Genomic DNA, 22,557 nt, shown 5'->3' with positions numbered 1-22,557 from the left:
GCTGCTCGTGCCATATCGGCCGGCAGCGGGGTACCACACTCTGCTGAGCGAGGCCAGAGCTCCGGCTCATTATTACCGCCCCCACCCCACCCCTGCCTACAGGACACGGAGAAAACAACAGTAGAAACTGCCGGAAGACACGTGTCCTGTGCTGTCACGATGTGGCCGGCCCAGGCGTAGTGGGGCGGGGCGGGAGGCCTTTCAGTAGCAGAATGTCACTTACTGGCAGAGGCCACCCCATCCCTAGGTTCCAGCTCAGTGGGAATTCCTCTGCCTCAGTGTCAGATCCAGGCTGTTGTTGGCCCACAATGCAGGGGATGGGCGTGGCCGAGACCAGGGCATCCAGAGCAGCGTTCGTGTGACCCTGGGACCACAGAGGTCGCAGCTGCTTCTGCCTGGTCCTCCTCCCTCCCCACACTGTGTCCAGGGGCATCTGAGGCCAGCATGCCTCCAGGGCCATCCAAAGCAGCATGACGAGGGGGCGGACCCAGGCTGGTCCTGGAGGAAGAGTCAGTAGCTGAATAGAGGAAACTGAGGGCTAATTGGAGGCTTGGGTGAGCCTGACGGTGAGGATCAGAGCAGGAGCCGGGACACAGGTGGGAAGGGCGCCCATTAGGAGTGAGCAGGAGGCCCAGGAAGTGACCAGAGGAGCCTCGAGTGTCCAGCTCTTGCTGCACCCACAGCTGGGTAGAACAAACCCAGCACCCCTCCCCTGAGTGACCAGTTGTGCTCCGATCATCCCTTGTAAAATGGCGATAGTCAAAGCAGCCCCTGCAGGGAGCTCAGTGACATAGGATGTGGGAGTGTTTAGACAAGCCGGGCACACGGCTGGTGCATAACACATGTTACTCCGCTTCGCCTTCCCTTTCTCAAAAATAGCAGCTGGAAATAGTCATCCGGTTTCCTGGCGGAAGTTACCGGATCACCTCAAACACGCACTGTTCCCTCCTCCTCCAGTTTTCACTAATGCCTGACCTTCGAACTGCAGAGCTCCTCCGCCCATGCTGTACCCCTGGGTTCAAGTCCTGCATGTCGTGGATACATAAGCCCTGGCTTTCCTACCTGTCAAACGGGCCTACTAAGTACCCAGCTCCTGGATTGCAGCCCGTGCACACAGTATGGTGCCAGGCACGCATGTCCAACCGTAATTATCACCGTTTTTATTGCTATGACACACCAGGGAGTCCAGTTCCAGTTCAAACCATGGGGGAGGAGCCATGCGACCTGACCTTTACAAAATATTTTCTGAACCCAGGGTGGGAGCCAGAGTGACTCAGGCAGAGAGACCGTAATCCCGCTGATAAACAAGGCGAATTTCACCCTCTGCACAGATTCATTTATTGAGCAACATGTGCAAAACAAAAACAAAGCGGGGTGGCTTCCCTCCTTCCTTTCCTCTCTGGGGCAGCTGCACGAGACATTTCCTCCAGGGCAGAGCTCGCTGTCACTCCAGGTCTTGGAGCAGAAGTTCTTCACCTGGGTGTACACTGGGTTCATGGGGGTGTACACTGGATTCATGGGGGTGTACACTGGATTCATGGGGGTGTACACTGGAGTCACCGAGAGAGCGGTGCCCAGCCCCACCCGAGCAATGAAATGAGAACCTGGGGGGACGGGCCCGAGACACTGCATTCCCACACTCACCCCAAGAACCCTGGTACAAGCCCTGACTAAGGATTCCAGCCTCAGAGAAGCTGAGTGACAGTGAAACCCTCCCAGGAAAGTGCACACGCACCTCTCTTTCCTTAGGTACCGTTTCAGTGCCTCCCCACTCCTCAAGCTTCACGGACCCTGTCTGGGTTGGTGAGGTCCAAGCTGTGCCGCTCTGAGCTCATTACAGTGTGTGCCATGTAATGACGTTTCTGTCAACGATGGACCGTACATACGTGGCCCCGTAGAGTGTAGTGGAGTACAGACCTCTGTTTGAGGACATGTGACTGACAGGGAGGCAGCCCTGGGGCCAAGGGGCCTTATTTTACAGAAAATGAGAGACTGGAGTGTTTATGGGCTGGAGGAAGGGGCCAGAGGGAAGGGAAATGATGGAGTGAGTTCTCAGAGGCAACAGGACTGGAGAGGAGAGATTGGCCTTGGATGGAGGAGGCCCCTTCCCCAGGCCGACAGGATGGCTGGTGTGGGTGGAGGCGCACGTGGCCACTGCCAGGCTGGCGTGAGAGACAGAGCCTGACCACCATGCGTTCTCCCGGAAGCAGAGTGCCATCGTTTGAAGTGAGGGGTCTGAGTTGTGCAGGGGCTTAGGAGAGAGGTGACATTTGGGGATAGTTGTTGAGGGGAACAGTGGAGAAAGTTGGCCAAGGCCTAGTAAAGGGATTATGGGGGGCCCTGGGGAAATGAAGATTGGGGTGTGCAGAGTGGGGTGTGGAGGGGCGAGCAGGGTGAGGCAGCAGGAACTCCGAGCTCGAGGAGATGCGAGCTGCCTCGTGAACCTTCCCAAGTGCCAGAGGGAGCTAGACCGTCCGCAGTGGTGTCTGGGACATTAAAAAGTGATGAGCCAGGCAAACAGGAGGTCACTGTGGATTACAGCAGCTTGTGGGAGGCTGTGCGACCCTGGATGGACACAGGCCGCCAGGCCCTCTGGGGAGGCTCCCGCACAGCCCGGCACAGTCCCTGGGTTTGCCGTTTGGTGTGCTCCGCAGGAAGTGCAGAAGCCCTGGCCCACTTCCTGTCTGTCCCAGGTAGCTAAGGCCTAGCCCCTGGGGTCACCTCCCTTCCAGAGCCACGAGCACAGCACTAAAGAGAACAGCAGCGGCAGGACCAGGCCCCTCCATATACTGGTAGCTGTGGACTGGCCAGCATGCAGGTCCCTCCTCCGTCCTGCGCGTGCTGCTCAGTGGGTGTGTGGCCCAGCCTCCTGGCTTGAGGACCCCTGTTGTCCCCAGGACTGGGCCTGAGGAGAACATAGTACTCATTATATAAAACAAGTGTGAGTGCTGACTGTGAAACTGCTTTCACCACCTCAGGACTCCTCCCAGCCACCTGCGAGGTGAGTTGAATTATTCCCACTTTTCCGATGAGGAAACAGAGGCTCAAGGGAGTAAGTTAAGTCACCCGTCCAAGGCCACCCAGGCAGTACCTGGCAGGCCTGGGTCAGAGCCCCTGCCTCTCTAGCTGTGCTCTCGCTCAGTGAGCCCTCCCTCTGCCGCCCTCACACGCTCTCCGTCCCTTCTGTGGAATGAGTGGTGGAGAAGAGAAAGTGGCTGGGGAAGGGCACAGGGTGGGCACCAGCCTTGGATTCACAAGGCAGGCTGTGAAGTCTCTGCCACCTGCTGGATGGCTTGGGTAAGTCTCGCCCAGGCAGGGGCACTGCACAGCAGGCCACCGGCCGTCCTGGCTGCTGTCGCCGTGGAAGTTGGTTATGCTGGGCGTGAGGGGTCGGTGTCTCGTGAGTAGGGAGCCACGGGGCCTGCGGAACCTGCTCCGCCTGTGACAGCTGGGCCAGTGCCTTACCCACAACCCAGGCCCCACCCCCGAGCCTCCGCAGCCCCCGTCACAGGACGCTCTCTGCTCTGTTCACAGGCCCCTCTGCCAGCTCCAGCTCCGCAAGGTTCAGCCGGAGGCCTACCTGTCCTGACGCGTCTGTGGCTGGTAGCCTCCCCACACCCCCGGTCCCAAGACACAGGAAGAGCCACAGCCTGGGCAACAAGTGGGTAACTGAGCGAGCCCCACTCGGGCTCTAAACGGGCTGAGCGTGGGGGTGGGCTAAGGGGGTGCTTGCCCGCTGGAGCTCTCCCCACCCCATCTGGGAGGGCAGACAATGCTATTGGTATCCCTGGCTGGTGCCCTCTCCTCACACTGGCACGGGGTCAGGAAGAGCTGGGGTGGTCCGGGCGACAGGTCTCACCACTCAGTAGCCGGTGGAGGAAGCATGCAGGCAAGGGCGGGGAAGCAGTGGTGGGACTCCCTCTGTAAGTTTGCCCAAGCTCAGTGAGTGCCTCCCTGTGTAAACCCAGAGTCCAGTGGGCACTGTGTCTGCCAGTCTCAGGGCTCAGAGTCTCTGCTTGCCCATTGCTGGAGTGAGTCTGCAGATCAGGGCATCTCCCCGGTTCCCCAGCCTGTGGGGCTGACAGCTGGGCGACATGGGTGGTCCTCAGCATAGCCAGGACAGCCATGCTCATGTCCCCAGGGTACTGGGCACAGGCTCCTTACAGCTGGGTCCCTCCCTCCCTATGTTCCTGCCTGCCTGCCTCTTCCATCCCCTTCCTTCCTCCCTTCCTCCCTTCCTTCCTTCCTTCCTTCCTTCCTTCCTTCCTTCCACCAAGACACAAGCCTCAGCCAGCCAGGCAGGCCCTGGAGTCGCTCCTGGGCTGGAGGAGAAAGGGGTTGCTCTTTCTCTGCTCTATCCTGCCATGTATTATCTCACTGAGCCCTGCAGGCCTGAGAGGTAGGTGCTGTGATATGCATGAGCCCAGTGAGGTTCAATGCGGCAAAGTACCTGCCAATTGTAAGGTGGGAATAAGGACTTGGACCAAGTGTGTGCAACTCCAGAACCAGAACCAGACATGATGCCGCAGGGTCACACTCCCCCTTCACTGTGCGCCCCATCGCTCACAAGTACCACCCACTCACTCACGCCTCATAATCATCCTGGGAGTTAGGAAGGGCAAGTACAGTTAGTCCCCACTGGACAGATGGGGAAACTGAGGCCCAGACAAAGGCTGGGACTTGCCCAAGGTCACGCCGTGAGATAGGGCAGAGCCTGGCCGTGCTCCCTGGTTCTGGGTGGAGGTCTTTGCCTGCAGGTGCGCCCTCTGCCAGGAGCCCAGGCAGGTGGAACCCTGTGACTCCGTAGGTAAGGAGCTCTGCCTCTCTCTTCCTTTCCGTTTCCAGTATGATGTGTCAGTTGAGTGTAGTTGAGAGTAAAAGTGCGACATTCCCATCGGAGAAAGCGAGGCACCTGCTGGACGACAGTGTCCTAGAGTCCCGCAGCCCTCGCAGGGGCCCCGCCCTCACCTCCTCCTCCTCCGCCGTCACCAATGGACTCTCGCTAGGTAAGCGTCTGGCTGCGCGGCAGCATGGCACAGCCGGCGTGTGCTCGTGTCTGTCTGTCACTGTGCCGCGCCCGGTGGCCTCACCCCGCAGAGAGGGCTCCTCAGGAGTCACCCTGCCAGGGGCTCTCCTTCCTGGCCTCTGGGTGTCACGAAATGCCTGGGTTTGTCCTCATCCTACCGGTGGCCCTGAGCACAGCAAACGGGTGGAAGAGGCAGCCAGACACACACCTGAGACCCGCTGTCCCTGGCTGGCAGCTGGCAGAGCCTGGCCGCTGCCCTGCGGGGCTCTGTCCCGGGAGAGCCACAGGCCCCAGCCTCAGGGCAAAGGGGGAGGCTGCCCGAGGACAGCGCTGAGGGCCGCCGGGTTCTCATGCAGGTCCTTGCTTCACTCCGAAAAGTTAGAGTCAGGGAGGCTGAGAAGGTGATCTAAGGGTGCGATTGCACGCCTAAGCTTCAGCCGGACACGTGCTCATGTCAGCGGAAGGCACTGCCCTGCTGAGGCCGGGATGGGCGAGGGCGGAGTCCTCCTGCAGTGCCCAGGTCACCCGTCCTTTCTGCCATTAGACACGTGTCCTGTCTGCTGGCCGTGCCCTTTCAGCATACTTGTGCTTCTGTGATCCTGTGTCCGTGTGTCCGTCTGCTTTCCTTAACAGGGAGCCCTCCTGGTGCTGGTGGTGGTTTAGATAGTTGCCAGGCAGGGGTTTGATCCAGTGAGGCCGCAGAGTGGAGGGCCCATGGGCGTGGGGAGGGTGTGTGGGGACAGGAAAAATGTCCCACACTCCTGTGAAATGCGGCCCCTGTCTGAGGCAGCGTCACTCCAGGGGACAGCCGTCTCCCAGCACAGAAAACCCGTGCCAGGCCAGGTCCGCGTCCACCTCCACCTTGGAGGAGCCATCCTGTTGGGACCTAGTCAGGAGTGTGCAGTGTGTTCAGAGGGTACACCTGGGAGGGGAGCCAGGCAGCGTGTGGGGTGAGGCTGGCTCAGAAGTGAGCAGGTCTCCTCTCAGACTCTGAAATGCTGGGCATTGTGGTCACCAGGGCCCAGAGTCGCAGTTCCCTCAGGATGTGGCCATGGGACCCTTTCCTTGGCGTGTCCTTGGGATGGTTCTGAACCAGCTGGGAAACGCCACCCAGGAGCACTCAGCCAGACACGTGCTCCTGTCAGTGGAAGGCACTGCACCACTGAGGCCGGGCTGGGCGAGGGCAGGAGCCGAGGGTGGTGTGAGCTGTGCCTGGACCCAGGCCCTGCTCTTCCTGGACAGAACGCTGAGTCACAATGCCGCCCAGTGTACGGTGGGAGGTCACCGGCACTGTGGCCCTTGGCTCCTGTGTTCGGAAACTCAGGGGTTTTTCTGCCTGGAGCAGGTAGCCGTGTGCATGTGCCATTTGGAGCTGAACAGGTCCTCTCTGTCCTGTAACCCCCAGCGGCCTGGGACCCCTCCTTCCCCTTTCCCACTGCCCAGCCTCGGTGCCAGCAGGTAGCCCAGGCCAAGACCCCTGACCCGGGGCACCTCGAGGACTGAGGGTCCGTACAAAGGCACGTGGTGTCAGTGAAGTGGCAGAAGAAAGTGTGTCTTGTGCTGGAGGTGGCCTTGGAGAGCCCCTGAGAAGCAGGCCGGGGGGGCTGGGGGGGCGGAGTTGAGCCCTGTGTGTGTGTCTGTGTGTGCTGGCCAGAGGTCTAAGGGACCCCTCGAGGCTTCCAGTGCTGGGCAGCGGCTCTGACCAGTGTCTAGTCAAGCCCTGACCCTCGGAGAGGAAGTGCTATTTGCTCTGTCCTCACCGGGTGAGACCTGTTCTAGCACCAGTTTTCCTTAGGCCAGAGGGAGGCAGTGGGGGCCAGGCCAGGCCCAGCAGAGGCCCAAGGACCCAGACTCCCGTGTCCTGGGGTGGGCAGTGCAGCCTTCCGGGGGCCGTGGGAAGGGGGCAGAGGCCCCCCCGGGGAACAGTGGGACAGCTGGTGCTTTGCACCCTCCCGGGGCGGAGAGGCAGAAATAGAAGCAGCAGGAGCCCAGGGTCAGGAGGCCATCGCTCTGGCGCTTCTGTGGCGCTCGGGGGCCTGGGCCAGGGAGCCAGAAGAGGCCCCTCCAGATTGGCTCCTCTCGGGTGAGGCCGCCTTGCTCACTGATCTGTGTTCCTTTTCCAGGCAGTAGTGAGAGCTCAGAGTTTAGTGAAGAAATGTCTTCAGGGCTGGAAAGGTGAGTGTGGCCTCAGCGTGGCCTCCCTCCCAGGAGGTGCCCAGGGCCCAGGGAGCTGGAGACAGCTCCAGGCAGAGATCCACCCCAACCTCATCCCATGGGTCCACCCGGGAGGCTGCTCTGTGGCTCCTCAGGACAGCTCAGCCCAGGGGCAGGACCCACTGAGGGAGGAGGGGTGGAGGACCAGCCCCATGTTCTGAGCAGCCCCTCATCACCTGGTCCCGAGCTAGCCCAGGGCCAAGGCCAGCGCCTCTCCCTCAGGCCGAGCTGCTGGGGAGACTGGTCTGAAATGTGGGTTCTTGCAGCCAGATGCCTGAGGATGGGCTCCGCCTGGTGGGGTCTGAGAGTATTGCAACACATGGCCTCAGGCCCTGGGCTGACAACCACCTGCTGGGCTCTGGTGACCACAACGTGGATCCCTCAGCCCAGGGTTCGGCTCCAGCTCAGGAATTCACCTCGGCACCTGCTCCACACAGTGTGCTTTCTCTGTGCCAGGCACACCTGGGCCCTGGGAAGACAGGGCTCTGGGTGGGGATCTCCCACAGCCGTGGGGCCACAAAGTGAAGGGCGTCGTAGTGACTGTAAGGGAGGCAGGGAGCAACCAGTGACAGGAAGGTTACGAGAAGCAGGTTCCCACCATCCTTCAGTGGCCCGCACACACACACTCACACAGTTATGCACACTCTCACACACACTCACATCCTCTTACACATGTGGGTGCACATACCCACACACGTACATTCACATGCATGCATGCACATGCATACCTCACACAGATACACGCCTCACACATGCATACACACACAGACACACACACACTCACACACACACATCCTCTGGTGCTGAGCCTCCTGGTCCTCAGTCCCCATAATCAGAAAATGGCCAGAGAGGAGGTGGGTGCTGCCCAGCAGGTCCTCACAGGGCAGACAGAGGTGTGACAGGTGATGAGTGATCTTGTGGAGCAGTCGCTGTGTGCCAGGCACCGTCCTGGTCTCACCGAGTCTTCACGCACTGCTACACAGCGGTTATCCAGGGGCCCCCGTTTATGCGCGTGGACGGCGGGGCTCAGAGAGGTGAAGTGACCCCGCTTGCTACACTCTGCCGAGGCAGAGCTGCCCAAATCCACGTCTTCCTGACCACTGAGCCCACCTCTCCACCACCTTTCAGGCCTCGTCCAGGGCCATGTGACAGCTGCAGGCACTGGCCCCATGTCGGTCAGTCTGTCTGTCCTTGTGAACCCCTGATGGAGGGCAGGAAGTGGGGGCAGCAAGGCCCTTCCCTCTGGGGCTCCTGGAGGGGCATTGCTTCGCTCTCATTCTCTCAGGCAGGCGGGCCACTGCCCTGGCTCTGGGCCCCTCAGCAGCGGGATGGGAACCAGGCAGGCACCAGGGCGGACTGCAGGTCTGCTGGGCACGCCCAAATCTCCCCGGGCCACAGGCCAACGAGGGGACATCGAGTGGGAAACAGGCATGGTGCCAAGATCCTGAACATCATCCAGACCTGGACCTAATCATTGGCTCCTTCCTTCCTCCCTCCCTTCCTTCCTCCCTTACCTCCTTCCTTCCCTCCCTCCCTCATTCATTCGCTCATTCATTTATTCAATGCCCATTTATTAAGCAACTGTTCCCTGTCAGACACCCCCTGAGGGTCACGGGCTCAGGAGGGAGGGAGGCTGCCTTTCCATTGTCCCATGGACTCCATGGAAGTAGGGCTGTGGGTGTGGCACCAGGCTGACCTCAGCAAACCTCAGGCTCCTCAGAAATTAAAGGAGGAGGGAATCCTCCAGTCAGGCCATCAGTAGAGGCAGCAGGTGCTTCTTTGTGCCCCTGCAGAGGTGAGGGTTAAGCAGCAGCCCAGGGACACTTGGTGGGAGGACCACAGTGGACGCGAGGAGGCCGCCGGGCCTGAGCAGTGTGCCAGGATGGGAGAGGTGGTCCGTGAGTGCGTGTTGTCTCCAAGAGTCACCGCCGGAGAGCGGTGCTAGTGCACCTCACTGAGACCTCGCAGTCTGGACACTGCCTGCAGATCAGAGGGGCCTGCGGTCAGGCCTGCCTGCTGCCTCAGCGACCTTGGGCCTGTCCCTCAATCTCTGAGCCTCGGGTCCCTCAGCTCTGCAGGGAGGGTGCCCACAGGAAGTACTTAGCACATAAGTGGAAGTGCTCCGTTAGGGAAACTCACTTTGGGATGTTTATGAATTTCACTCAGTCGGTACCTCTTGCCAGCAAGCAAGTGATCAGGAGTCTAAAGCTGGGTGGGGTGAAGAGAAAATTCCCCGATGGCCGCTCAGTCATCACCGAGTGGATGGACTATGGGGAAGGCAAGTGTCCTCAGCCCTGGCTGGCCCCCAGGAGGCACTGACCGGGGGAGGAGCCCTGTAAGAGAGGGCTGCGGCAGTCGGACGCACGGGTCCTCTACGGTGTTGAGGAGGTTGGTGTTTTAATTTCTTTGCTGTGTGAGGTTTGCTTGTTCTTAGCAGATGTGATCTCCCAGCCCCCTTAGGGAGACCCCAGGAAAGCGGAGTGGTGGCAACAGAGCCCCAAGCCCGATCCCCTCAAATCTGTGTTTAAAGACACTCTTTCCTTCCTTGAGAAGATCAGAGGACTCTGGCAGATGCCCCGGTGTGCCAGGGTGCAAGGTGCCTCTTGAATCCCAAACTCTGCCGCGATTGGGAGAGGGAGGTGAAGCTCTGGAGGTCATCCTGGAGGTGAGGGTCCATTTCAACTGAGGTGCAACCACGAGAGCGACTGTTTTTAGGGTGATTCTCACAGAGGCTGAGGGTCAGGAATCCCCAGCTTGTGTCCCTCACCTGCCACCTTCAAGTCCAGTTTCTGCAGACCCTTCCTGCCCTGGTCCTCCGTCCGGCTGCTCTGCCTCAGGTGGCAGCCCAGTTGGGTGATGAGCCGAGCTTCTGACATTGGTTTCCCTCTCTTGCCTTGTTCTCAGCAGCAGACACTGAAGTCTGACAACTGAGGCTCCACCCAGGAGCTTAGGCCCCTGAGAGAGGGAACAGTGAGCAGTGGTCCCTGGGCCTTTCTCTTGACCCTGCCCTTGGGCCCCAGCTGACAGGGGCTGGGCCCTGCCCATAAGCTGCTGAAGCTTCATAAGTACCGAGAAATCTGCCACCTCCCTGTCCAATGCCTACCGCCCAGAGTCAGGTCCTAGGCCAGTGATGGCGAACCCATGACACGCGTGTCAGAGGTGACACGCGAACTCATTTTTTTGGTTGATTTTTCTTTGTTAAATGGCATTTAAATATATAAAATAAATATCAAAAATACAAATCTTTGTTTTACTATGGTTGCAAATATCAAAAAATTTCTATATGTGAACGGCACCAGAGTTAAGTTAGGGTTTTCAAAATGCTGACACGCCGAGCTCAAAAGGTTCGCCATCACTGTCCTAGGACGTGGGCCTCGTGTGGACCCTTCTCTGTGGATATCCGCTCTGCTCCCCGCTTTCTCTCTGCAGCCCGGACTTCTAGGCCTGTCAGCTCACAGAGGGGAAGGTGTACGTGTTACGGCTTCACCCCGCCACAGAGCCCAACTTTCAGTCTCTCACATCCGGTTCCTAATCGCCAGGAAAGAATATCGGATTGACTTGGCTCGGCTCAGGTGTCCTATCCGCTCAGCTAAACTTAAAAGTGCAAATGCGGCTCCTAGGGACCCACTCAGCGGATCAGGGACATTGCCCGGAGGAGAGAGAGCGGCTCACAGGCGGTAAAAGTGCTGTAACAAGTGCTGCTGGGGAGACATCCAGGGCCCACAGAACTCGGGCGGCGGCTTCCTGCCTGCAGATGAGGGCGAATCATCAGCAAGTGGCCAGGGTCAAGTGCCCATCCAGGGTTTGCTGGTGCAGGTGGGCCCTCCACAGGTGCACTCCCACCAGGGGCTCCGTGCACTGAGATAGAAGCATGGGGGGCCTATTCCCGCTAAGGCAAGATGACTGAGACCTCAAGGTGATTATTATCCAAGACTTCTCCCTGCCCCCCAACCTCCTAGACCAGTAACAGGGACTCGGGGTTAAATTATGAAATTCAGCCCCCAAGGTACCTGCCAGCTACTGTGGCGCCTAGAAAACTGTCCAGGAAGTGTCCTGCAGGCCTGTCCGGCCAGCCTGAATCCGCACGGTGCTGTTGGCCCAAGCAGGACCCGGCTGCGTCCTCAACAGCACCCCCCACTCTTCCTTTTCCTAGTGCCGTGACCTTGGGCAAGTTGCACCTCTCCAAGCCTCAGATTGCTTATCTAAAAGGTGGGCATACGAATAGTGCCTGCCTCCCAGAGTTGTGTGATCAAACAAAGTAGTGAATGAATACCGCTGAGCACATTACCTGGCACCATCATCCCTTCCTCACCATCGCTCATCACCCCCACCGTCCACCATCGTGCCCACCATCGCCCCCATCCCCCGTCCCATCGTCCTGTCGCCATCCTTACCACCAGCTTGCACACCCTTTGGGACTGAGATGTTCTACTGGGTTGCCAGCCCACAATTCCCCAGACCAGACTTCCCATGAGCAGGGTTGTCTCCTGCAGCCCTCCTCCCTGCCACCCCCAAGATCCAACCCTGGCCGGGGGGTGGGGGGGGACTGGAAAGTGGCCCTCCTGGGGTGCATTCTGTTCAGTCACGTGTTCCCAGCCAGGAAAGGCAGCTGTGGTTCTGGAAGGGCCCCATGTCAGTCAGAGACATTCCAACAAAGCCCATTCAGCGTGCGCTGCACAGAAACTCGAGAACTGGGGCCTCCCAGAGAAGCCTGCAGGGAGCCGCTGCACAGTGCTGCCTCCAGACCTGGGCCCAGTCCCGTGGCAGACTCCACCCATGCGACACGCCAGCCTCTGCCCAGCCTGAAAGGTGTGGGAGGAGCTTAGACTAGAGTCAGACAGACTGGGTCCAGATCCTGGCGAGCGAGGCTCACAGTCCTGTCAAGTGTCCTCACATCACGGAGCCTCAGTTTCCCCATTCTGGGGAGGCTAATGGTGCTCTCACAAAGCTCCGGAGAGGAGTGCATGGCCTGGTGTCCGCGCTCCCCCACCAGCCCTGGGCATTTGGGAGCACCGCGCTCCCTTAGGAAGCGCCCAGAGAGCCTGCTCGGAAGGTGCTGCCCTAAAGCTCCATCAGCACGTCAGTCAGGCAGCCAGGGACTGTCTCAGAAAAGGGGACGGGATGGTGGCGAGGGGGCCGAGGCCCTCCTAGTGTCAGCAGAGAGTCCGCTCTGGTTGCACATTTTGCTGGGGCGCTGGGGAAAGGAGACCCCTGAGAAGAGAGGGTGAGAGAAGGGGCCAGCTTCCAGCTCCACACCAGCCTCGGCTCAGCGGGAACTCGGACCAAATGAGGAGACTCCCCCACACACAGAGACAGCACCACGCAGTTCACTCCCAGACCTGCCCGCTCACAGGGGTAGCCCCATGTGGCTGGGAGGGGAGCAGCTCACTCACAGGGTGATGTGGTGTGACCCCGTTTCCCGGTGCCCAGCGGTGTGGCCAATCGTGAAGCACCCAAGCTTTTCAGAAACTACAGCAGATCCATCGTTTTCTGTATTGCGTCCGGCCGCTCACTGCACTCACCCTCCCACGGAAAAACTTACCTGGAGACCCGGGGCGTCTGTTCAGCGACTGGCAGCTCAGCTGCCCCAGATGTGCTTGGAGCGTGACCGAGGGGGAGAGGTGGGGTGGGGCTTCCTGAGCTGACGCCCACAGTCTGAGAGGCACTCGCCTCCGTCACACCTGTCTCCCAGCCTGTGGCTAACACTCAGCCTTTTCCTCTGAAGCAGGGGACGTCTCTACGCCACGCTGGGGCCCAACTGGAGAGTTCCAGTTCGGAATTCTCCCAGGACCCGGAGCTGCGTCTACAGGTATCCATTTATTCGTGTGTCCGTCCATGCGACAGAGAGCAGTAGGGTGCCTGCTGGGTGCCGTGTGCGGGGTGCCACGCTCTGTGCTAGAGGCTGTGGACGGGATGGACACAGCTGCTGCCTTAGCCCACGAGGCTGCTACAGAAGAGACCTAAACAAACAGAAAATCCGGGGTGTCCAGGTCCCAGAGAAAGGGGTGCCCTGGGAGGGGAGAGGAGGGAGGAACTCCCTGGAGAAAAGACGGGAAAAGAGGTAGGAATTAACCTGATGAAATAAGGGAGGGAGGCAGAGGGGTTATAAGGGTGCCCCAGGCAAAGGGACAGTCCGTGGGCCTGAGGCAGGAAGAGGCGGGAGATTCCACGCAAAGGAAAGGCAGGATCCAAGGGAATGAGAGAGGAGAGCTTATTAGATGAGGCTGGAAAAGTGGGCGGAGCCACAACCGAGGTGGGTGGGGGGTGGGGGGAGGAGTGAGGGGAAAGGGGAAGGATGGTGGTCCAAAGGCAATGGAGACGGTGAGAGTGGGTGTGGAAGGGAGGGGAGGTGGCGTGACCAGGCCATCCTGGCCGTGCGTGGAGTACACGGGAGGAAGGCAGGAGTCGATGCTGTGAGACCAGGGTTGAGCGTGGACTGATCGGTCACAGGCAGATCAAGTTCTGCCGAGCTGGGGGGAGTGGGATGGCTGAGGTGGACAGGCAGGCGTTGCAGGGGTGGAGGTGAGAGAAGAAAACCCCTAGGTTTGGGCTCAGCTGGGTGGGTGGTGTTCCCTGGGGGAAGGTGCAGGCTGAGGGAGGGGTCTGGGGAGTCTGGATGAGGGGGGCGCGGGGGACAGTAAGCAGAAGCTCTGTGTCTGAAATTGGGCTGACAGAGATCTGGGCTGGTGCTGCACTTGGATGCCTTCACCCATAGGTGGCGCCTGAATCCCCATGGCAGAGGGTGAAAGAGGAACCCTGAGAAAGGTGCAGAGCTTGGCAGTGTGGGGGTCCCCTGTGCCCCTTCTCACTTCACCCCACCTCTCGCACTTCATGCTCCTCCAGGCTTCTGCCAACACAAAAAGGGGGGCTGTGTGATCCCCAAGTTCCCCAAGTGGAGAGGAAGTGGTGGTTGGATGGGGTGCAGGGGCTGCAAGGGGCCTGTGTCAGGATGGGGTGCAGGGCTGTGAGGGGCCTGGGTCAGGATGGGGTGCAGGGCTGTGAGGGGCCTGTGTCAGGATGGGGTGCAGGGCTGCGAGGTGCCTGGGTCAGGATGGGGTGCAGGGCTGCGGGGTGCCCGGGACAGGATGGGGTGCAGGGCTGTAAGGGGCCCGGGTTACCAGGAGCTTAGTCACCACACGTGGAGCTCGGCAGCACTCAGGTAGATGAGGGAGGCGAGTTCTCAGATGTGGGGAGCCCAGAGCCTCTTTTCCTCCTGCTCCCTGTGGCCTTGCCCAGCACCGTAAGGCCTCTGTCTGGGCAGCATCCTGGGCCCCGGTGGTGAGAGGGTGTCTGACCTCAGCTCCTGTCGACCTGTCTGACCCGTGGCCTCCTCTCAGCCCCACCGGCCCCTGCATCTGTGCGCTGGGGAGCTCGGCGGCCGTGCCCACCATGGAGGGGCCCTTGAGAAGGAAGACTCTGCTCAAGGAAGGACGGAAGCCCACAGTAAGTCAGACACCTTCGTCTGGAGGCAGCCTGTGGCTCAGTGAGGGGCCGGCTCCGGAGACCCGCCAACCCGCCCAGCCCTGGGTGTGCCACGGAGGGGAGGGAGCTGTTTCTGCATCTGCGAATTGCGATGAAATAGCGCCTGCATGCTAAAGGACTTGGCAAGGATGCCACATGCGTTCTTGAGTGAGATGGAGTCTTCACCCCAGCTGGGCCCCACACTCTCCTTGGACCCGAGTGTCACAAAGCATCCGTGACGGGGCCCTACATCCGGCCTGTGGTACTGCCTGCCTGCCTCTCTCCCATACAGAGTGCCGGCGCAGCCACTCTGAGGCTGGCAAGGCAGCATCCTAAAAGCCATGTTAAAACCACAGACATGGTAAACCATAGCCTAGAAGGACCATATGTCTGCGGGGGGGTGGGGTGGAGTGGTGACAAGAAGTGATGAAATCAATGCAGGAGGTCATGACCTGTTGTTTTTAGTAGAATAGAATGGGAAATGGAGTTTCTTACACCGAGTAAAGGTAAGTGTTCGACATAAACACGCACGTGTGTTGCTTAAACCCGTGGCGTCCTCAGAGAGGTCTGGCAGGCTGAGGTGCAGAGCCATCCGCTCCCCACACGAGGCATTTGCTTCGCCTCTGTAGAACCAGAGGCCCCCCACACTGATTTCCCCCAACCTAAGAGCGGGCCCCGAGCGCCAGTGCCGGCCTTCCCTAGAGAAGCAGAGCCGCGCCTGCAGTGCCGCCTGTGGGTTTCCCACTTCCAGCCTCAAATTCTTCAAAAGCGCTTCCATTCAGTCACCGCCGAGTCCCCCCACCCCCACCCCATCGCAGACATTATGGCCCTAGGCTGTGGTTTACCATGTCTGTGGTTTTAAAATGTTTTTCCCAGGACATTCGTGGGCCCAGGTCACCTGCACACACAGAAATTGTGCCTTGGCACTGCCCTAGACAAGGCGGGAAGGAGGCGCCGAGGGAAGCAGGAGAGGGAGGTGGGCATAGGTTGAGGACAGTCTGCTCCTCCAGGTCCTGGGGGAGGTGGCATTAGGGGGTCGGGGACAGTGATTGGTTGGGAGGGGCCCCTTCCACCCTGTGGCTGTGTGTGTGATCAGGCCCCGGTCCTGCCCCACCACTCGCGGGGTTGTCACTCGGCCTCCTTCCTGTGCAGCTGTCCTCCTGGACCAGGTACTGGGTCATCCTCTCAGGATCCACCCTCCTGTACTATGGAGCCAAGTCCTTGCGGGGCACAGACAGAAAACACGTAAGTCCCGGGAAAGGCCTCTCCGGGCTGGGCCTTTATCTCGTGAGAACTGCAGGGAGTGGGTGGGTGGGGATGGGAAGGAACCGTGGCGTGGCCTCCTCAGCCCTCCGAGGGGAGACAGGGTGTGAGCTCCTGGCTGTGCGTTGCTCTCCAGTACAAATCCACGCCTGGCAAAAAGGTCTCCATCGTGGGCTGGATGGTGCAGCTGCCGGATGACCCCGAGCACCCGGACATCTTCCAGCTGAACAACCCTGACAAAGGTAGGCGCCGAGCCGGTGCCCGCAGCCCCTCCCGCCCCAGCTTCTTCTGCTACATGTAGGCACTTCTGGGGTCGCAGCTTTCCCTTTGCTTCAGGTGCTGATATTTGCAGGGTCCCCTCACTAGTCCCCTGTGTCCACTGAGCAGTGCGCATGGCATGTGGCAGCAGGAATCCTCCTGTGGCCTCATCTGTGGCAACTGGGCCCATCACCCCTGGAGCTGCAGCCTCAGGCTCTTGGAGTAAATAATAGGATGCTGGTGAGGCAGCAACCATGTGGCAGGAACGGTCTTTGGAGATCTCAGGGACACCCCTGTGTCATGAGAATGACAGTGTCCTGACCCAAGCCCCGGGCTTGCCCTGGGCTGCTCCTGACCCTCCTCGGTTTAGTTACCCATGTCCACCCTCTTCTTAACCAGTGGTTTCTCTACCCGCCAGGCAATGTTTACAAGTTCCAGACTGGCTCCCGGTTTCATGCAATACTGTGGCACAAGCATTTGGACGATGCATGTAAAAGCAACAGGCCTCAGGTAAAGTCACCAAAATCCTGCCTGTCACCTGCAATACCCTCTCCCACCCTTGGGGCTCCTGGTCCATAGAAAACAGGGCCCCTCCTTCCCTGGGAGCCGACCAGCCTTTTCCCATGAGCCAGGGCACCCCTGCTCGGCTTACAACAAAGCTTCAGACCAGAACTTTGAGTCTGGTCCCCGTGTCTTGCCCACTGAAGGAAACACACAGAACTATCCGTCAGGGACAGCTTGGTAGGAGGCAGATGCTGTATCTCCCCAAGTTTAGGCGGAAGCAGCTATTTAGGTTGATTCATGGGAAACTCCAGACTGACTAACAGGCTTCCTGGCCCCCACAGTCCTTAGGAATAATAATAACAACAACAGCTAATGTACTGAGAGCCACCGTGGCTGCTGCTGACGGGGTTCTGGCCTGCTGGGCCTGGCTCAAGGCTGAGTCCCACCCCCCACACCACCCCTGCCCCCCAGGACCGGGCATTACTCCAGATGCTTCACCTGCAGCAATAGGCCCAGGCCTCCCACACCCCTGTGAGGTCGGTCCTCTCAGGGTCTCCCTTTCACACTGAGGCCTCTGAGGCTCAGAAAGCGGCAGACACAACTGTGGGGCCTACCCGGGTCTGTGCTTGCCACCCGAGCTCTCCTGCCTCACCTCCCGGGGGCCCTGGCCTGTGAGAGGAGTGGCCGCCCCAGCCCTCAGCACCAGATGGGCAGGCGGAGTTTCCTGACCCTGGGAGTCGGTGGGCAGGCAGTGTGGCTGCTGGTGCCAGGGTTGGAATCCCCCCTGAATTCCCCAGGGATCAGCCAGAGGAGGGGTCTGGGGAGCGGGTTCCTCTCAGTCTTGGAAAGCACCAGGGCTTGGGGGAGATGCTGGCAGCTTTGAGGACAAGTAAGCGTAGCTGGGAGGCAGCAGCCCCAGGTCTGAGGGACCTCAGCAAAGGGGAGTTCACCCCGCACCAGGCCTATGTGTCTGGGAGTGGGGGCCTCAGCTGTGGTCACAGCAGCCACAGATTTCCAGGTCCCTCAAAGCCGTTCTCCTAAGGGCCAGGGCGGGGCGGCCTCCAAGGCATGTCGCTCACTCTGTGCTCAGTTTGGTCCTATTCCGGACCTTCCTCTGAAACATAGGCGAGGCCATAGATGACACTCTGATCCAATCATAGATGATAGGGCTCGTACAGGGATCAACTTGAGATGCCACAGGGAAGCACAAAATAAATTGCATTCGAATCTGTCGACTCACCTGCCTGCCTGCCAGGAACCTGTCCGAGGGGTGTGTCACATGCACACAGAGTGTGCGGTTCAGAGCGCACTGCAGCGCTGTCCGGGATAGGAGAGGAAACCCGGACGCCTCGGCCACCTCGGTCAGTTCCCTGAGCAACACCCGACAGCAGTTAGAAAGAGGAGGCAGATCTGGGTGTGGTCAGCTGGCAGCTCCAGGGTTCCAGTGAGGCCATCTGGCTTGTATTAAGATACACAGGCATAAATATTACCTGTGTGTTTGTACGTAAAAAATATTTAAATGATACACAAGAAACTCTAACTCTGGTTTCTAGAGTGCTTACATACCTTTTTCACATTAAACCAGCAATTTTCAACCAGTGTGCCACAAGAACTTTTAAAACATGTACTACCTGACTATTTAGTTAGGAGCACTGACCTCTTTTCCCTTAGATTGCTAATAAAAAAAAAAAAAAAGAATAAAAAGAAATGACAACAGCCAACAATAGCCATCCAGTGTGAATGAATCAAAATGATACCTATTTTTTGGTCAGATCGGCAAAAAACAGCATATATTTTTGATGTGCTGCAGAATTTTAGCGATTCGTTAATGTGTGCCATGAGATAGAAAATCGCTGAGTTCAACAAATGCGATTGCCTGTCTCCACGATGGAGAGACCAGGGGTTTGGGGTTTTGGGGGCCAGTCACCTCAAGGAGATGCCAAGGGATCAAGGCATCAGGGCTTGAACAAGGTTGATGCCACCTCAGGGCACATTCAGAAGAGGAATAATGTCCTGCCCTCTGCGCTGGTCACACCTGCGTGGCTGGGACCCCCTCATTAGCTCAGAGTGACCTTGAGCAGGAGGCTGGGTGGCACCGGGCCTGACAGGGACGGGCTGCCTGAGGTGGGCCAGCAGGATAGGGGGCAGCGGAGAGCCCCGCAATCTCCCCGCTCCGTGCCCGTGGAGGCACATGGGGTACCGAGCAGTAGCGCCAATGTTCGCTCTCCGGGAGGGCAGCCAAACATGACAGCAGGGACACAGCAGGTAGCAGGGAACTGGGTCAAACCCCGGTGGCAGAGCAGGTGTTTGGTCAGAAGGATGAGTGGGTTGAATTCCATGTGTGGCAAGTGTGGGGTGCATGGCAAGATTTTGCTACTTTTCAGTATTATTGTCCAATTTTTACACCTAGGGGAGGAGGTCCTCTTATTTTTCTACTCTTTTCCCTTTTTATTTCTAATTTACTTTCAACCAAATATTCTCGCTCTCTGCTGTATACAGTAATAAAACGTGGCAACAACTGAACCTTCCAGAGCAGAGGGTCATTTCAAGCCACGTCCTCCGTGTGGGGCAACAAGGAGGCGCAAGGACGGGGCAGGAATGCACCTACTCCCGGGGGAGTCCCCGTGGCCAAGATCAGTCTTCTTTAGGGGGAATCGCATTTCTTACCATTGTTTGTACTAACATTTAAACTCACAACCCCGTAACTCCCAATCTGTTTGTTTGCCGTTCCCGTAAAATGTTATCACACATGTATTGATTCCATGATGTATTGGTTGGGGTACTTTTTAAAAAAAACTTTTTTTATAAAGAGAACCATAACTGTATACAGTGGGGCCTTGACTTACGAGTGTCCCGACTCACGAGTTTTTTGAGATACCAGCTGTCTCTCGGCCGATTTTTTGCTTTGAGTTGACAGAGTAATTTGAGTTAATGAGCTCCTTAACGAGCTCAGTCTCGGAAGAATTAAACTCGTAAGTCAAGGCCCCATTGTATTCTCTTCTGTGACCTGCTTTTCTCCTGCAACATGTTCCTCAGAGTCATCGGTGTCACTGTGTAGCTTTCATTCATTCACTCGTACTGTTTTTTAAATCAGTTCCGTTGGTGAGCCCAGAAATGGCTTCCTGATCTTGCTGTTTCGGGCAATGCTGCCGTCACCATCCTTGTACCTGCCTCTGGTGCAAGGAGGTGTGCTTTCTCCAACTCATCACTCTGACACCTTGACACCAAGAGGGATCTGTCTTTGATGAAATTGCTTCTCATCAGATCTCCTGGAACCCACCCCGCCCCGCCCCCAGCACTGTGGGCCAAGGAGGCCTGGAGCTGGGGGCGTGTGAGCAGCTTCCAGGGGAGGGGCAACACCCTGACCTTGGGGCCGGTGGTCCCCAAGTAAAGGGAGCTGGGACCATGTCATGGAGACATAGCTATTGGAAGGTCTTGGGGTTCCTGATCTCCCCAGGCTTACTCCTTGTGCTTCCACCTGCTAATCTTGCCGCCCCTGTCCCCATTCCTGCGGGATCTGTGTCCTCTCGGTTTTGTTTGGACCTGGGGGAGTGATTGAGAGCATGGCTCTGGTGTCTTAGCCCTGCCACTTATGGCTGTGTACTTCCCCTCCCTAAGCCTCAGTTTCCTCATCTTTATAATGGGATCCTTCCAGTGCCTGCCTCATGGGGTTGTTTGAGGACTCGAGGACACGATGCAGATGAAGTGCTCAGAGCAGCGCCTGGCACACAGCAGTCACTTAACGAGTGGCAGTGGTCATAGTGTCACTATTGTGTGCCCTCTCCCCACCTGACCTGCTCCTCCACAGACTCCCTGGGCAAGGCCTGGTCCCATCTTAGGTTCTGAAGCATCTTGTCCCCATCTGAGAGGTGGGATCCTGACAAAGGCTGAGCTTTCTCTTCTAGGTACCTGCAAACCTCATGTCGTTTGAATAAGTCTTTGCACATGGCGTGACTTCAGAGGCTTCTGAGAGCCCCGACTGGACTGTGGTGAGTGCAGGTCCTGGGCACAGGCCACTGGCCTGGTGCTGGGAGACGCACAGCTGGACTCCAGGGGACGCCGCCTGTGGCCTCCCAGCCCAGAGGCGCTCTCGGCGCCAACCCCAGTGACTCTCATGACACTCATTCAGCAGCTCCGTCGTCCTCCCTCTCTGGGCTCGTGTCCCTCAGCTGCTGCTGCGACCAGAGCATTCAGCCGAGGGGCCCCAGGGCTTCTCCTGCACGAAGGAGTGGACAGTGTTAACTGCGTGAGGGGCCAGAGAGCAGGCACCGGCTGCGGAAGGGGCTTTTACGCCCCAAGTGCACGGGGCTGCTCGCCCACGGGCCCCCTCAGATTTTGTACAACCCTAAGCGTCCTCTGCACGTGCGTGCCGTGTACGTGTGCACACGAGCGAGCGTGAACTCTTCGAGAAACATGCATTTTGGCACAAGGTGCGTGACATCACACACTTCATTGGCTTCGAGGCCCTGCTTTAACCTTACGTGGCAGCCTTGTCCACCAAGGAAGGTCGGAGTGGGAGCCCAGATCCCTCCTGTGTTAAGGGCCCCTTGCATTCTTTTACTGTAAACAACAATGCCTTAAACCGTGTCCTGTTTTCTGTTCCTATGGGTGCTATTCATCTGGAAGCTGCTTCCTGGGCCCGGGTCCCGTCCAGGCCTCGGTGGTGTCAGCTCTTCTGAGACAGGCCCCGGCTGCCGGACTGTGGACTGGCCTGCTTGCTTCCTCCCACTCCTCCAGCAGGGTCTGAAGGCCCTTCTCCTCTCCCTGCCCCCTTCGCCTCCCCACGTGCCAGAAGGGGAATTGTGCCACTTCTCCCAGCTTCTCAGAGCAGCTCGGGCACCACACTCACATCGAATGGCTTCACGACCTCTCCCCGCCGAGCCTCTGCTCCCACCACCACACCCTCTGCCTCCACTGCCAGGCGGGCCACGGGATCCCTGATCACCCTGGGAGCTGAGTGACACTGAGGCCTTAAGCTCCCCCAATATTGCCGCCCAACCCAGTCACCAGCAAGTTTTCCATCACCAAGTCCAAGGGCACCGTTGTTGATGACCATGGTGACAAGAGAGCAAAGCCCTGGGAGTGAGAGGCCCACGCTCCGCGTTCAGTTAAGAGCTCTTCACATGAACAACATCCCTATCTGTCACTCTCATAGTTTTAAGTGACTTTTATTTTGCACAAATACATTTTTATTCAAAATAATTAATAAAAATTAACTTTATTTATGATAGCTTTATCACCGTAGTTCCCCCTCCCTCCCTCCCTCTCTCTCTAACCTGGGTGTCCTAATTCTGAGAAGGAAACCCTTAAATGATTTTCTGAAAGAAACTGAATTTCTGAGGCCTTGTTGCTGTCGTGGTTTCATAGCTCATACTGATCAGATATCAAACCACACCTAACAGTTTGTGGGCAAGATGCTTCTAAAACGTCTTAACCAGTAAACTGTCCTGGGTCAATTTCAAAACAACTACAGGACCCACCCCTGTATTGTGATCAAATGGTGACAACTTTTCTGAAAATTTGAATGAATTGGTGAAGAAACGTGTTGTCATCAGGATCTTATTTTCGGGTCCAGCCTTCCTGTGCTCAGTCACTGACCCTCCTTTGGAGCAAAGTCCAGAGCACTTTCCTGGCTGGAGAACCTCCAGGCGATGCTGCCACACCTTGGCCATCGGCGCTTTGACCGCCCACCTGCAGCTCGGTCCGATGCACGCACCCGATTCATAGCGACGACTATTCCAATCAGTATCTAGAGACTGCGGGAAAACACCAAACACGCCAAACACCCCTCACCAGGACTATTCAGTGTTCGCTCTCACCTGCATTCAGTC

The 22,557-nt window shown here is 58.2% G+C and overlaps 1 protein-coding gene across 2 annotated transcripts in view; it reads left to right on the top strand.

The window, feature by feature from the left end:
* The window catches only part of RALGPS1 (Ral GEF with PH domain and SH3 binding motif 1), a 228,297-nt gene extending 206,989 nt beyond the window's left edge, over nucleotides 1-21,308 (top strand). For both annotated transcript variants that reach the window (XM_023743512.1, XM_023743513.1), the window contains exons 12-20: nucleotides 3,535-3,661; nucleotides 4,846-5,006; nucleotides 7,150-7,201; nucleotides 12,966-13,049; nucleotides 14,578-14,683; nucleotides 15,854-15,946; nucleotides 16,101-16,206; nucleotides 16,641-16,732; nucleotides 20,632-21,308. In XM_023743512.1, the coding sequence (XP_023599280.1) occupies nucleotides 3,535-3,661; nucleotides 4,846-5,006; nucleotides 7,150-7,201; nucleotides 12,966-13,049; nucleotides 14,578-14,683; nucleotides 15,854-15,946; nucleotides 16,101-16,206; nucleotides 16,641-16,732; nucleotides 20,632-20,661 (851 nt within the window). In that variant the 3' untranslated portion in view covers nucleotides 20,662-21,308. The remainder of the gene's footprint in view (nucleotides 1-3,534; nucleotides 3,662-4,845; nucleotides 5,007-7,149; nucleotides 7,202-12,965; nucleotides 13,050-14,577; nucleotides 14,684-15,853; nucleotides 15,947-16,100; nucleotides 16,207-16,640; nucleotides 16,733-20,631) is intronic.
* The last annotated feature ends 1,249 nt before the right edge of the window (nucleotides 21,309-22,557 follow it).

Source organism: Myotis lucifugus, unplaced genomic scaffold (genome assembly GCF_000147115.1).
Source record: "Myotis lucifugus unplaced genomic scaffold, Myoluc2.0 scaffold_397, whole genome shotgun sequence".
Classification (NCBI taxonomy): Eukaryota; Metazoa; Chordata; class Mammalia; order Chiroptera; family Vespertilionidae; genus Myotis; species Myotis lucifugus.
The sequence above is the reverse complement of the archived record's forward strand: the minus strand, read 5'-3'. Positions and strand labels throughout refer to the sequence as shown.